The 22,747-nt window shown below is 39.8% G+C and overlaps 2 protein-coding genes across 6 annotated transcripts in view; one reads left to right on the top strand and one right to left on the bottom strand.

Moving 5' to 3' along the window:
• The window catches only part of USP49 (ubiquitin specific peptidase 49), a 53,706-nt gene extending 35,988 nt beyond the window's left edge, over positions 1–17,718 (top strand). For 2 of the 5 annotated variants that reach the window (XM_081865375.1, XM_081865374.1), the window contains exons 3-7: positions 2,481–3,891; positions 5,369–5,573; positions 7,873–7,981; positions 9,589–9,794; positions 10,652–17,718. In XM_081865375.1, coding sequence (XP_081721501.1) covers positions 2,509–3,891; positions 5,369–5,573; positions 7,873–7,981; positions 9,589–9,794; positions 10,652–10,842 — 2,094 coding nt within the window. In that variant the 5' untranslated portion in view covers positions 2,481–2,508 and the 3' untranslated portion in view covers positions 10,843–17,718. Of the gene's footprint in view, positions 1–55; positions 235–2,480; positions 3,892–5,368; positions 5,574–7,872; positions 7,982–9,588; positions 9,795–10,651 lie in introns of all 5 variants that reach the window. The other 3 variants (XM_081865377.1, XM_081865376.1, XM_081865378.1) reach the window with 3 other exon arrangements.
• A 1,012-nt stretch (positions 17,719–18,730) lies between these two features.
• On the bottom strand, positions 18,731–22,736 carry TOMM6 (translocase of outer mitochondrial membrane 6). Its single transcript, XM_081865449.1, has 3 exons — positions 22,520–22,736; positions 21,355–21,459; positions 18,731–19,091 (listed from the first exon to the last, which is right to left on the bottom strand). The coding sequence occupies exons 1-2, from the start codon at positions 22,639–22,641 to the stop codon at positions 21,363–21,365; spliced, it is 219 nt and encodes a 72-aa protein (XP_081721575.1). The 5' UTR covers positions 22,642–22,736; the 3' UTR covers positions 18,731–19,091; positions 21,355–21,362.
• Positions 22,737–22,747: the final 11 nt, after the last annotated feature.

The following is a 22,747-nucleotide window of genomic DNA, read 5'->3' on the forward strand; positions in this document are numbered from 1 at the left end:
CTGTAAAGGAATAATTGAGAGCTTTAACATTTGCTTTCAACTTTTCCTTGGCCAGCAGAGCCCACCCCGTCCCGCATCAGCTGCATCCTGCAGTTCACAATCAGAGCTCCCAAGCATAGTTGATCTCTGCCGAAATGGAGCATTGCAGGCGTGCTGACCAGCTGATTGGCACTGACTGCAACACCTACGGGGACCTGCTTCAGGGATCTTACTTTGCAATTTGCTCGAGTTCAAGTAAGTCTGCAAAGGAACTTTTTTTCTGCAAAGGGAAGCAATGTACCTGACATCATGGATCCTGCCCACCTATCAAACTGGTCTGCAAGGGTGAGGGATTTCAGGAGCCAGTCCACTGGCCATATCTGTTTCTCCACCCCCAGGGAGGGAGTTAAGAAGCATGGAGGATAGGACGGAACCTTGCGGGACGGCAACAAAACAAAACATACTATTTATTATTTGTTTATTGCATTTATATCCCGCCTTTTTCTCTGAGGAGCTCAAGGTTGCATACAGGGTTCTCCCTCTTCTCATTTAATTCTCATAACAACCCACTGAGGTAGGTTAGGCTGAGAGACAGGGACTGGCCCAGTTTCACCCAGTGAGCTTCATGTCCAAGTGGGGATTTGAGGCCTGGTCATCATCCGACACCGCAGTGTCATTGGACTGAGCAGAAACCTCTCAGCACCACATTCTTGAATCAGCTAACCAGCTTGCAGCACAACCACTGCAACATGGTACCTGCAAGCACTAATCTAGAGAAGTCCATCCAAGGTCATATTTTGGTTTGTAAGCATGCTTTAAACTTCATTTCTGTGGTTCAGACATCACAGAAAACTGGCTTATGAAGAGAGGGAAGGGGAAGTGTTCATGCACAAGGCTCATTCTCAGTCTGATATATATAACAGGGGCATATTGGACTGGAACCATGATGTGTGAATCTGGCTTTCGTGTTATTTATAATACTTAGCCCCAAGTCAGATATGTTTTCCCTAGTTTTGTTTTTTAAATATAAAGGTTGCATTTAATTCGGTAATAGATAGAATGCCATGTTTTGGTTTTAAGAGCATTAAATGTAGGTTTAAATATATTTGTTGGTATTATATTCAGTTTTTTTAAAGGTTTTTTAATTTTTAAAAAGAAAAGCATTACTATATATGAAACATTTGAAAAATCAGATTTAAAATTCTATTTTTAATTAACTCTTGATTTTTATTGACTCTGCCTCAAAGAGAATTCCTGGGCCAATGTTGTTGTATAAGGATGGGTAGGATGCCTCTGCAATTGTCTGTGGCTCACAAGAGGTCTGGTTATACTTGTAAGCCTATTCATTCTGGAGACTTTCAAGGCTAAGTGAGCTTACTATGTAATGTTAATTACAGTTTCTGGAAGAAGTGTTCTATTCTGTTTTCTTCCTATCACGAATGATAGTGGTTCCCTACCAGTTGATGTAGATTCCTGAGAAATTTCAAAACAATGGGAAACAAAAATAATTTTTAAATATTAGTTCAGAATTAAGTTGAAACAAATATGTAGATGTGGACATATTGGCCATGTTTGCGTGTAACACTAAGCTAGACCACGGTTTAGCACGAAAGTGCTGCCTCCCAGGGAGGTGACAGCTGCTTTGTTGCTCTGCTAAGCCAAGGTTTTTCTTACCTGGGATCATGGTTAAACACTCTGTTTTTTAACCACAATCTGTAGCAAATGTTTGGTTTTTGCTACAGCTCAGGATTGCTGCAGCTCTATATAATTCATAACTTAGTTTGTTCTTGAAGAGTTAAGCCTTGAAAAATAGCATGATAAAAAGTCTAGTAAAACAGCATAATATGATTTAGTAATATTATTTCTAGTGAATAAATGTTTTCTGTGCAGTAATGTGCCTTTCCTGGGATGGAATTCAGGTTGCGTACAAATGAGACCTTATTTGTTTAACCTTATTTGTATGTAGTGCTAAACTATGGTTTAGCAATATGTGAACAAGTCTTGGGCCTGTGAGCTGCCCTGTACATGACTCCTGCCCTGAGGAAATTTGGAAGTGCAGCCACACTGGATGAAGAGAGGAGAAAAGGGAGAAGAACACAAGCCCAAGACTTTACTGTGGCTTACCCTTGTAATGCTAAACCATACTTAAGCTTTATGTGTGAGTCAGGCCATTGTGTGTTTAGAGATTGTGCAGTCCAATTTTAATTTTGTTTATACAACATATGGCCAAGGAGTAAACCCTACACAGATCTGGAGTCCCTAAGATGGTTGGATGGCGCCTTGTACGTCTCCTTCCAGCAACTCCTGCAGCCAAGCTGGTGCCAAATGTATGGCTCTGCTTTCCTTTGGACCACATCAGCAAGGCCAAGGGGTGGTGATCTTGTTGTCTGGCAGCCCAGGACCTCCATACACACTGCCCAGGGGTGGTTTTTAAAAATAATATATGACTATATTTTTTAATGTGTGCAGTTACTTAAGTAATTTTCTGTCTCCTTTGCAAGGTTAAAGCAGTGGAGCTTTATGTGAGACATGGATAGATGCAAACATGTTGGGCGGCTACGACTTGCCCAGGACCATTCTATTCTGAACCCCCAGAAGTGGCACTGCATGGACTGCAACACCACGGAATCTGTTTGGGCCTGCCTGAAATGCTCCCATGTGGCTTGTGGAAGATATATTGAGGACCATGCACTTAAGCATTTCGAAGAGACCAGGCATCCTTTGGCCATGGAAGTTAACGACCTGTACGTGTTTTGTTACCTTTGCGAAGACTATGTGTTGAATGATAATCCCGAGGGTGACCTGAAATTGCTTAGAAGTTCTCTATCTGCAATTAAAAGCCAGAAGCATGATCCGTCTGCTAAAAGTGGTAGGACGCTACGGTCAATGGCTTTGGGGGAGGATGTTTGCAGTCATCAGAGGGCCCCTCAGGGAAAGCCTCAGATGCTTACAGCTCTCTGGTACAGACGGCAGTCATTGCTAGCAAAAGCACTACGGACCTGGTTTGATAAGAGTTCTAGAGGCCAGCGAAAACTAGAACAAAAGAAACAATTGGAAGAGCTGGAGAGGAAGAAGGAAGTGGCCAGGCAGAGGCGTCAAGAAATGAAGCGGAGATTGCTGGAGGAATTGGCAAACACGCCTCCAAGAAAAAGTGCCCGGCTTTTGTCGCACATCCGCAGAGAGAATCTCATTCCTCGGAAATTCAGAGATATGGAAGCAAGTTCCCCTACCTCAAGACGAGTGCAGAATAGCAAATTCAAACAATTCTATTCCATCCGGCGTAAGCCTCAAATGACTCCTGGTGTGACTGGACTAAAGAATCTAGGAAACACATGCTATATGAACTCAATCCTTCAAGTTTTAAGTCACCTCCAAAAGTTTAGAGAATGTTTCTTGACGCTGGATCTTTGTGAAACTGAAGAACTCTTAGCTAAGACCGTGAATGGAAAGTCTAGAATGTCTGGAAAGCTGGTCAATGGGCCTGCTCCAACCGATTCAGGGAGGAATGATCAACTGGGTTCATATGGCAGGCAGAGCCTGCCAGCTGGCTTAAATGGCGGGTCCTCAATAAGCAAAAGTTTAGAACTTACACAGCCCAAGGAGCCAAGTTCAAAGCACATCTCTCTCTGTCACGAACTGCACACGCTCTTCAGAGTCATGTGGTCTGGGAAGTGGGCCTCGGTCTCTCCTTTTGCCATGCTGCACTCTGTGTGGAGTTTGATTCCAGCGTTTCGAGGTTATGACCAGCAAGATGCTCAGGAATTTCTTTGTGAATTGTTGGACAAAGTGCAGCAGGAGTTGGAATCTGAAGGAACAAAACGCAGGATCCTCATCCCTTTTTCACAGAGGAAGCTCACCAAGCAGGTCCTGAAGGTGGTGAACACCATCTTTCATGGGCAGCTGCTCAGTCAGGTATGCATGTTAGCCAAATTTATATTTATCAAAGCTAGAGACACTTTTTGGTGACAGTATTTTTGAATAACCAAATATTAATGCTTGTATCTGGCAAAAGGAGAATTTTTAGTAAATCTTAAGTGAAATTTGTCATTTTCAGCATATTTTTCTAATGGAACAAAATTATAGTAGTAGTAGTAATAATAGTAGTAGGGGGGATTAATTTCCCTTTTCAGCAACTTATGCTGCTAACAGAACAATGTTAGAGTCTTTGCTATAGTTTATACTTACTATTCCAAATATGGCTGGGGAGAGAGAGGGTTTGTTTATATAATGGGTGTGGGGTTTTGTTGTTGTTTTTTTGCAAAGCATGACTGTGGCACTATTTTTCTGTCCTCCTAGTTAGGTGCTTTTGGCTGCTTCCACTTAGGTTTTTGCAAACTACATTGTTAACCCATCAGAATCTTTTGGGAGAATGAGGCAGAGTTTTCTCCTCCACTCACGCTTTTGTTTTCATTTTTGCAAAATATCATAATATTATGTTCCTCATTCAGAAGCTCCCAGCTATATAATACTCTAAGTCAGGCATCCCCAACCTTCGGCCCTCCATATGTTTTGGACTACAATTCCCATCATCCCTGACCACTGGTCCTGTTAGCTAAGGATCATGGGAGTTGTAGGCCAAAACATGTGGAGGGCCACAGGTTGGGGATGCCTGGTCTAAGTAGACATTCTAGGTAGTTCTCATGTAACACCATGCTGTGGTGGCTTGACATTACATGAGTGAATCTTGGACATTCAAGATTCCTTTCCTCACAAGCTCTGACCCCATCCCACTTTCTGATTCATCTCATTACATCCAGATTAACAAACTTTGCTTTCATTACAACTGGAAGTCAGGGAGGAGGAAATCAGTGCATATAATGCTATTGGTTTTAGGTATAAATTGGAGCTATGTTGCAGTATGCATCTTTTCACAGGTTTGGCCTAGCAAACTGGGTAAAATACATAATTTCTTCTTGGTGAAGCAATTAACAAAAACAAACCTGTTACCCACTAAACAGCAATATTGGTACATAACATAAAATCCTCTTGAGCATACAAGTAAACTGAAGAAATATATTCTGCAACTCATTATAGCGATGAAGAAAATTAAATAGATATGGGCATTTATCAATAAATCAAGTTAGAGGAATTACTTAAAGGAGTTGAATTTCAGCCATAGATTTCAGTAGGACTGATTTCATTCTTACACTAGAGAGTTGTACAAAGGCAGTATAATCAAACAATAGAAATTATTCTGAAGGTGCCTCTCTGTCCGTATCTGGGAATTTCCAAGCACAACCTCTCTCTTACAGATTGTTACAGACTTACTTAGAGCACAGAATAAGCCATATTTTCTTGGCTTCTAAGCCTCATTCACTGGCCTCACAGTGTCTTATGAGACGGTATCTGTATAAATGTATGTCTTAATAAATAAACCTTTTCTTGCTAGGTCACCTGTATAACATGTAACTATAAATCTAATACTGTGGAACCTTTCTGGGATCTTTCCCTGGAATTTCCTGAACGGTATCACTCCATCAACAAAGGGATTGTGCCTGTTAATCAGACGGAGTGCATGCTGACTGAAATGTTGGCCAAATTCACAGAAACAGAAGCTTTGGAAGGAAGGATTTATGCATGTGACCAGTGCAACAGTAAGTGAAAGACGGTTGTGTTACTTACAGATTTAATTTTCCATTGTGCATGGTGACACTATAACAGGTGCTTCCACAATTCTTGACCTTCCATTCAACAGTTCCGAATACTGTAAAAAGTTGTTAATAATAAATAATGCTTTATAGTGCCATCAGCAATATTGATGTTGAACATCACAGAATGTAAAAGGGCTTAACTGCACTTAGAACTATACTGAAATGTTACTGAAAGTAATGCGAAGAAGTCCTATATTATTATTATTATTATTATTATTATTATTATTATTATTATTTGCCAGATTGCTAAAACAAAAAAGTTCTCCTAACCGAATAGGATAGAGACACGGGAATAGGAAGAACCTGTTCTTTTTAGGGTCTTTTATGTTCTGAAAAACAGAAAGGAAAGCTCATTGAGGAAAAGCAGTAATGTCTCCAGAAGAATAACAACTACAGTGATTCCATTATCCAATGCTAATGTTATGCATGTTTATGGTGAAAATGCAGGCAGGCTGGAACTGTGTTGTTTGCTTTTTAAAAGAAACTGATAACAATAAAGCAGGGTTCAACAATTGAAATTAATTATAGAAATTAGGTACGTTTGCATACCCAATTGATCTGCTGAACTTACAGAGCCATTCCATTCTTTCTGTATTGGAGAGAACTGTTCCCTACCACCCTTCTTGGTGACAGCTTCTGGCACAGGCTTCTGTCTGGTTTAAGGAAGTATCAATTGCAGATTAAAAGTTGCTTGGGTTGGTTTTGGCAGAAATTGGGTTGGTTTTTTGTTTTGTTTCAGGATGCTATTAAAAACGGGAATAGAATTTGACACTTAGGTAAAGAGTTCTTCACTACAGGAAACGCCATACTTCACTGTTGTAGCCTTGCTCAAGCGTTTAGCTACACACATTTTCATGTGTTCTTTTTTGTGTATTCGTGAAGACAAAGAATGGCCTGTTTTTAACATTGACATGGAGGATTTCTTGCATTTGAAGCTTTGCTTTGAATTTGTCAGTACGATAGTACCTTGGAAATACATTAATACACCCATGCTTGCATATTATCTTCAATTTTATTTGTGGATTGCTGTCCTAGGATTGGGGTACATAACTATAATTTTTTGCCAAGCACACCAAATTCAAGATATGTTATCATTCCTCCTTTGTTTCCTTTTTGATAATGATTCAAAGTTGCCATGACGTCTCAAAAATAGTGTGTATTGAGGTTGCAGAGATAAAACCTTGGGATACTATTTGAGATAATTAATAAGGGAACTATGACTTTTAGAATAGGATATAAATCATAAATAATCAAGGAGAAATTATAGATATCAGCCATAATGTATGGCTGGAAATTTGTTTTTATTCAGACTTTCTATATCAAAATAGGTTCAGGTGAGTATTTGTCATTTATTTTTAAATAGGTTTTCTAGGGATTGGTATTACAGTAGAGTGGGCAGCTGTGGAAAAGACTTTGATGACATATGTTTATTCTTGAGATATAAACAAAAGAGTCTTCTGGCATCTTAAAAGACTTAAGTGTAGGTTTAGAAGTAATACTTCCAGTCCTCCAAACCATTGTTTCTATGATTAGTCCTGCATTTGCACATGCTCCTCCTCTTACACACTCATCTGAATGAGTAATTTCCTGCTTTAATCAAACCATGGTTTGCTGTTTGCATCTGAAACGACAATGTGTAAAGTATATTTACATAGTTGTGTTTTTAGAAGCTTTGAATTACTCTGAAATGTTAAAGCGTAGAAATTACTAACCGTTAACCTACTAATCTTCTCAGAAATTGTTCTGGTGCTATGTGATGTGTGTGTATGTTTTAGTAGAGTTTACTTTAAAAAAACTAGTTTGAGAAAATGTCTTCATCATTCCTAACCTGGTGGCTCCATCAGTCCCTCTCCTCTGCAGACGTTGTCATTAAGCAAGGGAATTTATCCTATAGAACTTCATGGGACTTGGATCTAAGTAAAAGTGCTTACCATTGTGCTGAAAATAATTTTCATATAAGCAGCATGAAACCATAAGCAGATGATTGAAAAATGACTTGCAAGAGGAAAGAAAGCATGTTTCAAATTTCCAGCAAATTCATGTGGTTCAAACTTCACATAGTGATAGAGTTGCTGAGAGAGACCTGAGGAGAAGTTCCCATAGCATTCACACTTTGCAGCTTTATTGTTAGTTTCCGGCTGCTGAAAGTGGAAAGGTAGAAGACTTGCTGTTGGTAATTTTTTCTTTCAAAGACAGGAAGCTGTAACTTGCCCTCTTTTGTCCTTTCTTAATTGTTACGTAGGCAAACGGCGGAAATCTTCTCCCAAACCTCTTATTCTAAGTGAAGCTAAAAAGCAGTTAATGATCTACAGACTACCTCAGGTCCTCCGGCTGCACCTTAAACGATTCAGGTGAATTGGAGGTGGGCGGGGGAATAAAGGATCGCCTTTGTATCTGAAGCAATGGTGTGGATATAATTTTTATATTATTACTGGATGTTTCATTAAGTGGAACCCTTACATACCTTTTACTTTTGAAGAGAAATGCAAGAATGTTTCATGTCCCTTTTTGATTCTCTGTCAGAACAGAGCACAGATGAAGCACCCATTTGTAAAAAAGATCCGATGCACACAGTAAGAGGCTCCTTGTTTGTTTTAGAACCGTTCTAGCACAATATTATCCACTGTATTGCAATGTGCATTTGTGCCTCTGAATTCACTTCCCTGCTTCTTTCCAAGCGCTATGCTTGAACTCCTGTTGATTGTTCTTCCAATATTCTAAATGGATTCAAGTTATTGCAAGTTGGAATTCTTCCAAGTACTGTAGTCATGAATCTGCAGGGCAGTGAAGAGATTTGTCTTTCAAAGTGGCATTAAAGGCTGCTGATGTCCTCCCGGGAGGGCAGATGTGGGAGGAATTGACTCAGCCTTTTGACTACCATAGGAGCACCAGTGGAGTAAGTTTGAATAGACAGATCTGTGGAAAGAAGTGACAACACAACTGCTGCAGTTCGTGGGTTTGCAGCCGCAATATGTTATAATGAAAGCATAATCAAAGAGGCTTGTGTGTTGTAACTGTAGAACTTCCTCTAACATATCTGATGCTGACATCTGTTAAACAGGTGAAATTGTAACCAAATGAGTAAGCTTATCCTTTCCACCTAAAAATGAGAATTCTGAATCCAATATTAGCTTGTTTTAAATGTCATCACTATTTACTGTTAGTGGGTATCCCATAGCAGGTTGTGATTGTAAATAATTGTACAATTCTGCTGAAATTTATGTTAAAGAGGATCTCTATTTTGGCCACCTCCAGGGTTGAGATTTTTCACAAAGTGTGTTTTGTTCGTTGTATCCATTTTTTGCAGATATTTAAAACCTCAGAACAAGATTCTTTAATTAGACTGAGCAGTATAACATGCCTGTCTTTTAGCAGGAAAACCCCTTTTGTAATATTTATGCCTAAGAATGGGAGTTCTTTTATTGGGCCAACTTACATCCACTAAATAGTATTGACTTACCCATCTTACATTTCTAAGAAAGCAAGAAGGCAGAAAATATTATTCCCAATTTGGAGATGTATTTTTATTTTTAATTGGTAATGTAATTATTTTTGAGTTTACTAAAATGTAATTGCTAATGACCTAGGAAGCTACTTTGAATCACTACTAAGCCTGATGACAGTCCTTTACTAAATAATGGTTTATTGATCATCAGTTTCAGAAAATAATAAAAGTAGTTTGAAAATAAAAGCAGAACAGTTTTCAAAATGTATTGCATGGAATAATATTGTTGAAGAAATATGTTTTACAAAAGCATGTAGAAAGGCCTGTATTTCATATTGTTAAACAGACTATATTAAGTGCAGTAAATTAGGACCATTCAGCTGAAATTTTTCATCAAGTACACTATCCAGAATATCATAATTCTTTGAAATCTTGTTATAGCTTTGCTACAGCTGTCAGCACCCCTGCCATTTTTTTTTAAAGCCCTTTTGATTGCATGCCTTTGTATTGCAGGTGGTCTGGGCGTAATCACCGTGAGAAGATTGGGGTCCATGTCCTCTTTGACCAGGTATTAAACATGGAACCTTACTGCTGCAGGGACACTCTCTCTTCTCTTGACAAAGAGACCTTTGTCTATGACCTCTCGGCTGTGGTGATGCATCACGGGAAAGGGTTTGGCTCAGGACATTACACGGCATATTGCTACAACACAGAGGGAGGTGCGTGTGCCTTGTTATAGGGAGAAATTTTTTAACTGATTGCATTTTGTAGAATTACCACTTCTTAAAAATGTATTTGTTTCCTGCAATATTATAGCTGTTTCCACAGTATACAGCTAGTAGTATATCTGCTGGTAACACTAGGAATTAAACTGCTTTTCTTCTTGCTTGTAGTCATTCAGAATAGATTATATTGCTTGCTCTTGCTCTAAAAAAGAAAAGTCATATTCTATTTTTCTTTTACTTAATATCCACATTGAATTAAACTATTTTGCTTGCTCAGTGAATTGCTATTTCTCTTGCTCCAAACTATAAGCAGACTTGTTCAGATGATAAATTCACACTGAATGGAGAACATCCACACTTCCTTATTGTCTTGCATCTCCCTTCAAAATGTTAATACAGCGTATTTCCCCAGCCATCTGGAGAAAAGCAGAATTACAATTATCTTTTCTTGAATTTTATCCAGGATAACACTATAAAATGGGGAAGCTTAGATAACATAGCAATATATTTGGCTGAGACCCAGAAAGCCCCTTTTAGGAGCAGCCATATGTTTGGGATTGCTTATTGGAATTGTTGACTTGTATTCCTTGAACAGCAGCAGAACCATAGTATGTCAAAAACTGCTTTGGAAAGTCCCCTTGAGTTTCAAAAATGGCTTGCTTTTGAGCACATGGGGCTGCTGTTCAATGCAAATGTCCCTTTGGGCACATTATATTGTGGTTCTCTCTGTAGCTTCTGTAGAAGTGCTACAGAAGCTCAAGGGGTCATCTGTCTATGAACCAGTTCAAAAAAAATATATTTGTCAGGATAAATCCCTGCCATTAATAAATTGTGTTTCCTCTCCTTTTTAGGGTTTTGGGTCCACTGCAATGACTCCAAACTGAATGTATGTAGTGTGGAGGAGGTATGCAAAACCCAGGCCTACATTCTTTTTTATACTCAAAGAACCGTGCAGGGCAAAGCAAGTATCTCAGAAACACAACTTCAAGCTCAGGTGCCGTCCAAACACAATGATAAAGATAGAAGACTGACACTCCCCTGAAAGGAAACATCAACTGGCTTATTTTTATTTTATTTTTTTAAAAGCCTTTTGGAGTTCACTCATCTTGGCGGGAACAAATACTGCTGCAGGAATTATTTGGATCCACAGTCTGGAAAAGTGGGCCTCCTACTATGTGCAACCGTTCTATGAGATTGTAGCAGAACATCTATTTTTTTTAAGGACAGATGTATTTGTAAAACCCTTCGTCCTCTAAACAAAACAAAGAGTAACAGCCTCCAATGTCTAGGACTATTTATCTTCTTTCAAAGAGAAATCATTATGGCATGGAAAAGTAGGTGCATTCAAATTTCTGTGTACAACCAGGATATAAAGCCATCAAACTGACCATAAATATAACAATTCCTCCAGAAAAAGAATGAATCAACACAGCTGACTTAATCCTTGATCTCTTGATGTGGTGAACTGCTGTTGTTGCACCTCTTGGTGTAAATAACGTAGCCAGTTATTATTATACAGTGTATAATATAGTCACCATCCATCTTTCTAACCCAGCGTAATTTGGGTAGATGGTGTTGTACTGTACTAAAACACATGCTAAGATCTTTTACACTAGGAAAATGTGTTCATCAACCCTTGTTTATTATTTTTGTAATGGGCATTTCATCTTTTGTCCCCTGAAGTAATTCCAGTTTCTTGGAATGAACAAAAGCTGAAATTATACAGAACGCTGAATATGTCACATATTTTGAGTATGTACTAAAAATTAGAGAAACTATTTTTCTTCCCCTCTATTTTCCACATCTTCTAATAAGACAAAAACTTAGACTGAATTTACAGTCTACATTTTCCTCTGTAATGATTGCAGTTGTTCTGGGTTGGCCTTGGCTTTTGGGGCTTTCCTTATGTATTGGCTATAACATGATGATCACCATATGAATTGGTCACGCGACTCCACCCAGTTTCACAGTTGAGGATTAGATTTCCTGTACTAATTACTCGTTTTCTTTTTCTTCTGCTGCTATTGGAACATATCAACTCTTGCCCTAAGTGCATAGCAACTTTTCAGATGCAAAGAAGAACGGACAGGGAAGTAGCAGCCATCACACAGATAAAGCAAGAAAAGGCCCTAATAGTGTCCTGAATTTTGTCAACTTCCTCCCTTTCGTAGTGTTTTTTGGGGCAATAGGAAGGGTATCCATCCTCATTCTCTTCTCTAACCCCCATAAAACTAGCTCCAAACTGTGAGTGTTTGTCATCACAGTATGCTTAGTCACATGCACATGACCAACAAGATATAACAATTCATTAGTGTGCTATCCTATGTTGAGTTACCATTAAGAGCTCTTGCCACTGTTTCATCTCTGTAGAAAGGACATACTTGGAAAGCACAGGACTCTGTGTAGCTAAACAAACAACTTGTTGCTTTGGAACTTGGAAATATTGATACGATAGCATAAAAACCCCACAATTGTGTATTAACAAAGATATAGATAACTTTTCTTGGGTTTGTAACTAGGCTTTCGGGGCTCTTTTTTGCCATCAGTTGTATCAAGAAATCATACCCCTAACTGCTCATTAGAAATAGGCCAGTTAAATTGTGACAGAAATCAATGCAGCCTCATTGTAAATCAGGTGAAGTTTGACTCTGATATGGATGGTGAGCTTCACAAAATTTGAGAAATCTAATCCTGCAATTGTAATGATCAAATATCAGTGTTTATCTGCTGCAGGGTTCCTCTGTTAGAGCAGAACACATGCATTTCAGTAAACAATTCTGGAGAAGAGCACAGGTCTTCTCAAAATTCCTGAAGATAGTCTTGCCACAGGAGCTTCTGCTCAGTATAGGATTTAGCTTTCAATGTAATTTAGAAATTTCTGGGGGGAAAGGATCTCAAAAAGATGGACAGGTGTCTGGTGTGCAGAAGTTTTTCTCAAGTGCTTTCTTGCTTTCTGTAGCTACTGTGAATCCATCTTTCAAAGTCCATTGATAGCCTCCTGATATTAGTAAATGGCAAGTTTACTAAAATGACAAAAATCTAAGCGTTTACCCCTTCTTCCATTGGAAGTAGGGAGAAAGTAGCAGGGGTTTGTTACACACAGTCATGATTTGGGACTGTGCAGCACACACTGATTCCAGTAGACATTGGTCTGCTGTTTGGACTGGTAGTAAAAAGTTCAGGTGTACTGGATCAGCATGTCTGATACTCCAGAAAGTTGTACAGGCAAGCATCCTTAGTAAGAAATTCAGTTAATGAAGCTCAGCTCGTACTCGTTGTCTTGAGAGCAGACACAACAGTGTTTTTAAATACAGAAAGCTGAATCCCTACAAATCATGATGCAGCACTGCAGTAGCAGATGGGGCTGCATTGCTATTCTGGCTTCCAAAGACTGCATTGCTGCCATTTACCACGGGGAGGCAGCAAAACAACAGGGCATGGCGACAGGGCTCCTGTGCACAGTGCTGAGCTCCCCACTGCCTTGCCGCTTCCCCTCCCAGTACGTGGCAGCACTGCTGTATTTGGGAGCCAGGAAAGCAATGCAACCCCACCTGCAACACCCACTACTGAATGCAGCTCTGAAACCAGATTTCTCAGTAGTATGGCTGCCAACTGACCACAGCCTAACTGATCATTAGTAGCAACTTGATGTGCAGACAATAGATGTGGAGCTTTTCACAGCATGAAGATAAACACTATCACCTACTGTTGCCTCCACATCAAGCTGCTGTTAAAGGTATAGCTAGAGTTTGATGGCAGAGCTGGCAAGCCTACTGTTAATACTCATCTTTTGACTGGGTATTTCAAACATCTTTTAAGTTTTGGAGTAGGTGCAGCTGATACCTAAATTAGATGCATAGTGTAGTTGGGAGGGTCGTATGGGTACCATGAATGCTTTGTGTTTCCTAAGCAGATTTGGACAGTACTTGCCTCTCATGTGATTAATGGGGTGGCACGAGATGTGGAAATGAGTGCAATTGAAAGTTACCTGGATAGGGAAAGAAGGAACGGTGCTTTTGAATTGTGCTTGCTGTTTCCAACACTGTGAGGTTTCTGTAATAATTAGCTTTTATTTGGAAGCGATAGCGTATAGCATTTTTTATGCTGTTTCTTTTATATCTGTCCACTGCTAGCAGTGCTCTTGCTATGCTGTACACTGTTTTAAAGTGTCCTGGTTGACAGAAAATGTGATAACAATTGGCATTCTTGATAGTTCCATATCTTACCATTACAAAGAAGCCTAACAGAATAACCAATCAGTTAACCTTCCCATGTTAATTTTCCTAGCATTCAGCTCCTTTGTTGCATATGTGTTAAACCCTGAAAAACGTTTAGCACTGAAAGGTGCTTCACTTCTCCCAAGAGCCACCGTGTACTTGTAGGATATGACCAAAAGCACATCCACATTTGCTAACCCATGGAAATCATTCAATTTACTTTAACATTTATGCTCCTAAACATGCCTGTTAGGAAACAAGCCCATTTAACTCAGTGAGCAGTGAGACTTATTTCTGAGTAAACATGTTTAGGATCCGGCTATAAGAGTATACAAACAGGAATAAGTTGGGTATAATAAGTGTTCCCGTTATCAACAGAGCAAAACTAGTTGTGTGTCTATAGCTAAAACTAGCTACAAAAAAAAATAAGAATAATGGAGCAATTCAGTACATCAAGTTTTGAAAATGAGTCTTTATTAGGCTAGCTAAGGGTTTTATTAGCTTGATGTAAGATTTCTGGGTCTTAGAAGTCTGTGGAAGTGCAAGCAGTCAGTGATCTGAACTAAAAGGCTTTGAAATAGGAACTAATGGTCTTCATCAAATTTGGACCACTTGAATTACTGCCCACTTCCTCTCACTGAAGGCAGATTTAGACATTGCCCTTGACAAAAATTGCGTCCCCAGGTCAAATATTCCCCCTATCACTACATTTCGGCACACAACCTATGGTGTGACAGCATAGTTTCCTTGGCCCAGCAATGGGGGGACGGGGACGTACAATGATGTCATGAGGATAGGCGTGCCTAAATGTTACTGAGGGGTATGGGATAATACTCCACAAGGGATTGCTATTTTCAGTGACAGGTCCATATTAAGTATAACAATGGGTTCCCCCTTGTATCTCTGCAACCCCAAAATAAAGGCAGAGGAGGACAGAGGCTGATTTATTCACTTGTTCTTTCATATTTTAAATATAAAATTTCAACCAACTAACTTGTTCTTTAAATTTGTGCAGAAAGGGGGAAATATTAATGGAATCCTTTTATATCAGAAGTTTCCTACAGGCACTGGGGATATAGTCCTAACTTTACAAAGCAAACAAGTTGATTTGAAGAGCATCCTAGCAAACGACTCACTATTATACTGCAAAGTTAAACTGTGCAGATGCTTATTTTTATTTGCTTTTGAACTATAGAGGTGATATCCAGTGGCAAGTCATCCTTGGAGCAGTGGGTCTTCTCCAGGTATGACAAGCATTAGATATTGCCCTAGGTGTGTGCGTGCACTTCAGGGAAACTATAACACGCCTATCAGTTAAACCTTACAAAAAAAAATTGGTGTTAAATGTGTCCTATGGACTCACAAGGAGAACTTTAAAAACATACATGTTGTCTCTTTCTGATTGTAAAGATCCATTTTACTAATATGCTTTGTGTGCCAGGTATGTGTGATAGGAGAAAATGAGTTTTGAATGTCAGCAAATTATCCCCAACACAAACTGCAGCCACATTTAAACAGTATTGCTGACTGAAAATTTGTATGAATGGGGTGAAAGTTGTGGGATTAGTTTTGCCTACCGATAAAGCTTTGTGAACAATTTTTTTAAGATAAAAAATTGGTGCCTTGTATCTAATTACATTTTGCATGGGACACAAGTTTAATTTTCTCCCCCTCCCAAATTTGTGTCTTTACAATACTTTAGTAGTATTGGCTTTTTTACATTTCATATCTGTATGTGAATGGGGAAAATGGTTCCTACCAGCAACTTGATGTATTTTACTGTATGTGTCTAAAGACTGTATTTCTAATAATGCAAATGATTTGCTCAAAAGTAGATCATAATTTTGGTTTTTGTGTTAAATCTTTGTCAGTAAAAAGTTTTTTTTCAAATTAGGATTATTCCTCTTGAAGCAAGTACGTCATAATTTTGGTGTGAAAGGTTAAGAATGCCTGGAGCAATCTGTTGACAAAGCAGTTTGGAAAAGGCTATGAAATTGCTGACTGGTGCCTTGCAAAGACATCCGTTCTCTTCTACCATGGTACTGCTTCTTTCCATTTCCAGTTCCTGGGAGGACAAACAGTCCTATCTTTATACAGATAATATATGATACGTATGAGTGCTTGAAGCTAAACATCTATATGTAAAGGTGATTAATAGAATCCAGTGAACATCGTTTCATGATATCATGCCTAGCATCTAGTTTAACTAGCAATATCCGTTATCCTTAAATACAGCACCTCAAGTAAGATAAAGGCATATGGTCACTGCTGCATTGTCAAGCACATCTTCAATCAGCCTAAGTCTGACAAGACTACTTACAGTGCAGAATGCATTGGAACTATGTAGGTGTAAGCATAACCGTGGCCTCCAAATTCAGTTCAGGTCATGTGGATGTCAGAAAAAGAGAAATGCTAAACATAGCAATGATGATACTGTACATTGGATTGCAGAAAAATTATGCTTTCTTTTCATAGAAAATATTGGCTGTATACAAGTAGCATCAACTGAAATTAAAATCAAGCTAGGATTGCCATGTTTTAAGTGCACTGATATAGAGTGGAAGTAGCCTCACCTTCCCATTTCACACACACACACACACACACACACACACACACACACACACTCCTTGTATCCATCCTCCCACTGCCTATATAGTTAGGTGTCCTGTTCGCTACTGCACAAAACAGGTGTGAAAGCCTCAGCTTTCAATGTACAATTCTCATCTTTACGGTTGCAACCAAGCACCTTTGTGTGTCTTTCAGCTTCTATTTTCTTTTGACTTCATTCAATCCAAAATAACTAATACTCCAAACAGTGTCAATGAAAACAAGACTTAGGAAAAAAATTATGCTTAGAACTAAACACAGAGCTTGCAAGCTGTTCAATATTCAAGGAAAGCACCATCTTGTAATCAAACTTGCAAAACTTAACATGAAAAGGCTTTTAGATCCCATTGACAGTTTCTGATATCATAGATGTGTGATGTAATGTATGGTGTATCATGTCCACTGGGGGGAAGGGACTTGACAACCTTGGCAGCAAAGGGCATGTGAGCTGGAGATCAGCACTGTGCAGGCACACAGCACTGAGCTAGCAGCCTCCACCACCCACTGGTAAGGGCATCTGGTCCCATTCCCCATCAGTCAGTACTGTCAGCCTCTTATTTAACCACCAGTGGCAGAGATGGTCTTGACCAGAAGCATGTATAGGCCTCATGGTTGACTACAGCATATTTGGCAAAGAAATTTTATGTTACCGAATTGCATAATTTTAGGCGTTTTTGCTTGGTCCAGCTTTCAAAGGCAAAAGTAGATTACTATAACTAAATCTTGAATTAAAAGAAACTCTGCTATGCTTAAGTTCACTTATAACAAATGCAGTGCACAGTGGGCACTGGTTGCACCTCAAAATGTAAACCGAATCACATGTACACAGAAACAAGTTCCACTGAAGATGAGTGTGTAAGTCTAGCCAGAAAACGAGAACAAATTTCTGCCACTACTTTAAAAAATGGTCACCACAAAATGTTTTTAAAACAAGTGTTCTGAAAATTCTTGATTAGATTTCAGAATTTTAACATGCACAAAATCAGATCTCCTTACAGTAGTATAATCTCTACTTCACAAAAGTTATTTACATAGGTACTTAAATTTGCCACAGCTCCCCAAAGCTATACACTTCTGATTACATTATTTTAGCAGTAATTTAAGGTATAGTAAAAAAAAGTATAGAGTTTTGTCTTAAATGCAGATTTATGGCTACTAGTAATTTGCAGGGGAACTTTAAGGCAATGCTGACTGCAGTTATACTTGTAGCTACTGATTGATTGGTGTTGATCACTTATGGTTAAGACTGCCTCAGCTCCAAAGGGGTTGGAGGTACGTAGTGATGGAGGACAGATCGATATATGAGCAACTGATTTTACCCACTCACTGCATAAATGTTACTGAAACACAGCTACTCATCTTTTACATTTTGTCTTAAACTGGGTTTAATAGTTTATAAATAAAAAGGATCAAGAGGTGTGTTATAAACAGGTACAAAACTGTAATTTGGAATTTTTGCTAAATATACTGAATAATATGTTCTTTCTACTCAAGAATATGTGTCATAGGACTTGGGCAGACACCATCCCCACAGGGCCAATGATTTCATTCCCCCTTGGTGGCAACTCAAGTCTCATTAACTCCTTAGGATTCAACTACCTTTTATCTCCATATGGGAAGGAGGAATGGGTAGCTCTAATGAACAAACACAAATCTATTGTTAAAGGGAACTTTAAAGAGACACATTGTAATGATGATGACGTTCTTCTACAAGACCAACAGCGTTCCAGCCCATATGATTAAAAAAAAAAAATTAACAAGTGGGTTCCCGTAACCTCAGAGGCATTATAGAGCAGTCCAAGACACCAAAATGCTATGCAACACCAAACAGTTCCTTTTCCACATACAATAGACCATCATAATTACAATACCACGCAACTCTTAATGCTGGCTGAAAATTGTTCATAAGTAAAGGGTCACCTTGGCCTTTTAAAAATGTATTTTCCCTTTGAATAGTTAACATGTCCTACTTAAAAACACAGGACTGGGGCTTGTTACTTCTTTAAGTGTGAAATATGAATCATGTTTTTATGATTTTTGTAAATCTTTACTCTTTTTACCTTGTTTTTGTAAGCTGAAATTTCCTATTAAAATGAAAAAGTCCAATGCATTGGCATGTCTTTATTTCACACTTCAGAATTTGTTAAACTCTTGGTACATAAGTTGATTCCATCTGCAAAAGAACTTATATTTTCTGGCAAAAATAGAACAGAAGGTACTACATTAATTGGACTCAATAGTGCTCCCAAGCGAGTGAAGTGAACATGATAAAAAGAAATGTACAGGTAAATTGTTGCCTCGGTGTTTTCTCTAGTCCTTCACTCACGATGCTGATGCCTCCAATTGCTTCAATAGAAGCTGCATTGCAGATAACATCCCATGTTAATCAACTCAGTGATGAATCAATTCATTTGGTCACAAAGCAAGAGGGAAACTCAGACTTCACGCAGATCTACTTCATTCACATCTGTAAGGAAAAGATGGCCGTCTAAGATGATAGGCTACTACATAAGTGAACAACATACAGCTTTTCCAATAAGTGGACAGGGCCCCATAAACTATTAATACCTTGTGCAACACAGTGTCATTTCAAACTAGCTATGTGGCAGAAGGAACATAAAACAAATCTGAAGAGTGATACCAGTCTAAAGCATACTGAAAATAGGCCTATCAAATCAAGGGACTTAAGTTCATTTATTTCAGTAGGTCTATTCTCACTGTGATCATCACCCTCTGTATCCAAAGGCAACATAAACACCCAAATTTGCTTTAACAATTCCATATCTAATCACAACATGCTAAGTTTGAACTGGAACTGTATGGGTAAAAAAATGAAAACTGTGCACTTGGTCTTCCAAGAAATCACACCTTGCAGGGAAATTTGGCAGATACAGCTCACGTCCACTTATTTTAAGGAAAGATGCAACATAGTTTGATGTACATTGTAATAAAAAAGTTGATACAGAAGTTATCCAAATACTAACAATAATTTACAAACACAAAATCTTAGGAAGTATTTAATATATCCCCCCCCCCGACAAACTCAGGCAGGTGAAACATAAAATAAAACAAAGCTTAGAGAAATAGAAACCGTGTTTTCATAGTTCAACCTAAGGTGCAACAAGTTTTCAGAATAGTTTGGGAACTGTCAGTCTAATTTATGTAACAGAAGTCTAAACATATTCAACAGTTTCAGCCATCCAGCTCTTGGCTACAAAATTATCTGATAGAAATTTCTTTCAATTTATTCTCCTTGCTTGAAAATGACTGACTATAAAGGTAACTAAAAATATCATGCTTTGAATTGTTTAAAGCAAATTACATATTAACTCTATCGAAATACAAACATTTGTGGAAATGTCCATGAAGTTTGGAATGCTTAAAATAATAGCAATCACAAGTTTCAAGACTATGAAAGTTCTAGATCAGGCATAGGCAAACTCCAGCCGTCCAGATGTTTGGGACTACAATTCCCATCATCCCTGACCACTGGTCCTGTTAGCTAGGGATGATGGGAATTGTAGCCCCAAACATCTGGAGGGCCAGAGTTTGCCTATGCCTGTTCCAGATCTTTTCTGGGGGTAATATTACATTCTTGAGTGGGGGTGGGGGACCTCCACCCTGTGTGCTGGGCTTGGCCCACCAGTACATTTTGTGCAAGCCCTACCCACATGCCCTACCCTTGATGACAAGCGGGGAAGGGTGGCTTTCCCAAAGCCACTCTGTGAAGCTCCTAAAGGGCCTGGCAAACTGCTGGTTGTCCAGAGCTTTTGAAGCAATGCACAAAGTGAGGACCCAATACTAAGAAGGAGAGCTCTCCCTACACATCAGCCAATGCAAACTCCTTACGGGAAGCTCTTGGGTATGCCCAACCTCAACAGTAAGCAAGATCACCCCCTCCCCCATCAGGAGAGGAGCTGATTCTGCTCATCACTGGGCCTAAGAGAGCAATCTGGCACTCTGCAGCAGTTTCTGCCACCTTTTTAAATATCACCCCAGAGTGCTGCAAGAGTGTTCAGCTCTTGCTCTTGCACTCAGTCCCCACAATCCCATCCGAGTACAGGAGAGTGGGGACTGACATAAAAGAGGAGGAGAAACCCCTGTAAAGCACCCCCACCCCCAATCATGCTCAGATGAGATCACAGGAAATGCAAGTGATTTTGAGGTGGGAGGGGCAACCCACCTGACAATCATGTGGCATGGCCTGCCCTGTCCACCTGTCAAAGCTGGCCCATAGGGTGGAGCCAGATAAAGATCTTGCCCCCTGAGCCAAAAAGGTTCCTCAACCCTGTTCTAGAACAGGAATATGATTTTTGGATAAAGAAGTTTTTCATGACAGTTTCCTGTAGCTCTTTCCATTTTGATGTTTTTCAACTTTCAGTAGCAAGTTCTCACTCCAACTTTAGATTACGACAGACATAGGTAAACTCAGCCCTCCAGATGTTTTGGGACTACAACTACCATGATCCCTAGCTAGCAGGACCAGTGATCAGGGATGATGGGAATTGTAGTCCCAAAGCATCTGGAGGGTCGAGTTTGCCTATGCCTGGATTAGGAAAATATTTTCCTTTCATCCAGAATGAAAGGGTGACCCTCATGAGGCCTGAGTTTGCACAGAAAAGCAGGGTCCTATTTATTCAACCCTTCACTTAACTATTGATCTGATTGCAATGAGACAAATTAAGAGGATAGATACAATCTGCACTATTTCCACAATCCTGGCTACTCACCGTTTCTGCTATGCAGGAGGCTGTGGTGCCATCAAATCGATGTCTGTTAAGTTTCTAGCTACCCAAACTCCCACTGCAAAGAGACCCAGGTTAACTATGAGGTTCCTGAAACAAATACAGAGTAGGGTTAAGAGTGTGAAAACTGGTAGCTAATATCAAAATTTATGCACAATTCTGCTAGATTTCTGGCCTAGAGACGCTAATACCAGATATGAATATATATGACATTCTTACTGCAATCATTTCACTGAATTCGGTGGGACTGACATCTGACAAAACATCAACAGAACTGCACTTTATATAGCAGCATGAAGGGCCAGCCATATTACTAACAGAACATTCTATTCAAAACTGTCTGCCTTAAGCAAAGTGCAGTAGAAGTGCTTCCTCACTACACAAGTTTCTCTGGAGGTGAGGATGCATTTAGCTAGTGTAATCCAGAACTCAGGGTTGAGTTTTCCTATGGGTAGTACATACTAATATTTCTCAAGCTAAATTGCTTCAATTATGCTCAGAATGGATTCAAAACTCGCAGAGCCAGAGGACATAAAAAGTGCTGTCTGAGAAAAATTGCAAATGCAATTTCTGGAAAAATGAGGATAAGCAGAAGGGCAGGGGATCCTGGGAGTAGATTTAGTATGGGCAGAGAACCTAAAGAGATGTTTTGGCTTTTTGTTTAATGCTCGTTTGTTCTTTAGTTCCTGTTTATTGGGGGAAGCCTTTTCAACACTGAAAATGCTATGTTTTTTGAGGGTGCGAAGGGGGTGATGTTAGATGGGGGGTGTATCCCACTTTATTTTGAAAAAAACAAAAGAAAATGTTGTTTTAAAAAAATTAAAAACCCTGAAAAGACGAAGCTGTGAAACAGAAAACGAAATGTGTTGAGGCGAGTCGGAACCCTTCAGACACACCTAATCTGTTTTTTACTTGGCCAGCTACAGGACCCCTCACGAGGCCCTTTTAAAACCGTGAACGTCAAGCCGCGCATTAACTTTGGAGTGACCTGTACATCCGTACAGTACGCGAGGCCCCCCGTGCTTCACGGCAGGCCAAGCGAGACACCGCACAGCCCGGGGCGGCTCTCCCTGCTCCGGCTGCCTCCTCCCTCCCCGACCCACCGCCCTGGAAGGAGACTAAAGCTCCTTCGTAGCAATACTCCTCCCACCTGCGAAAGTCACTGCGGTCTGTGGCGAAGCGGTAGGCGCCCCGGATCCAGCCCCGCAGCCCCTCGGGCGTCACCGCGCTGGAACTGCTTCCGCCGCCCGCTGCTTGCCCACCCGGCGCCATCGTCGCTGCTTCGGAACCTCCTCAGCAGCGCACGAGGGCTCTTCTCCAGCCCAGGAACATCCAACCTCGGCGGGCGCTGACGTAATGCATCACTTCCTGCGCGACC

The sequence above is a fragment of the Podarcis erhardii genome, assembly GCF_964252035.2.
Source record: "Podarcis erhardii genome assembly, chromosome: 6".
NCBI lineage: Eukaryota > Metazoa > Chordata > Lepidosauria > Squamata > Lacertidae > Podarcis > Podarcis erhardii.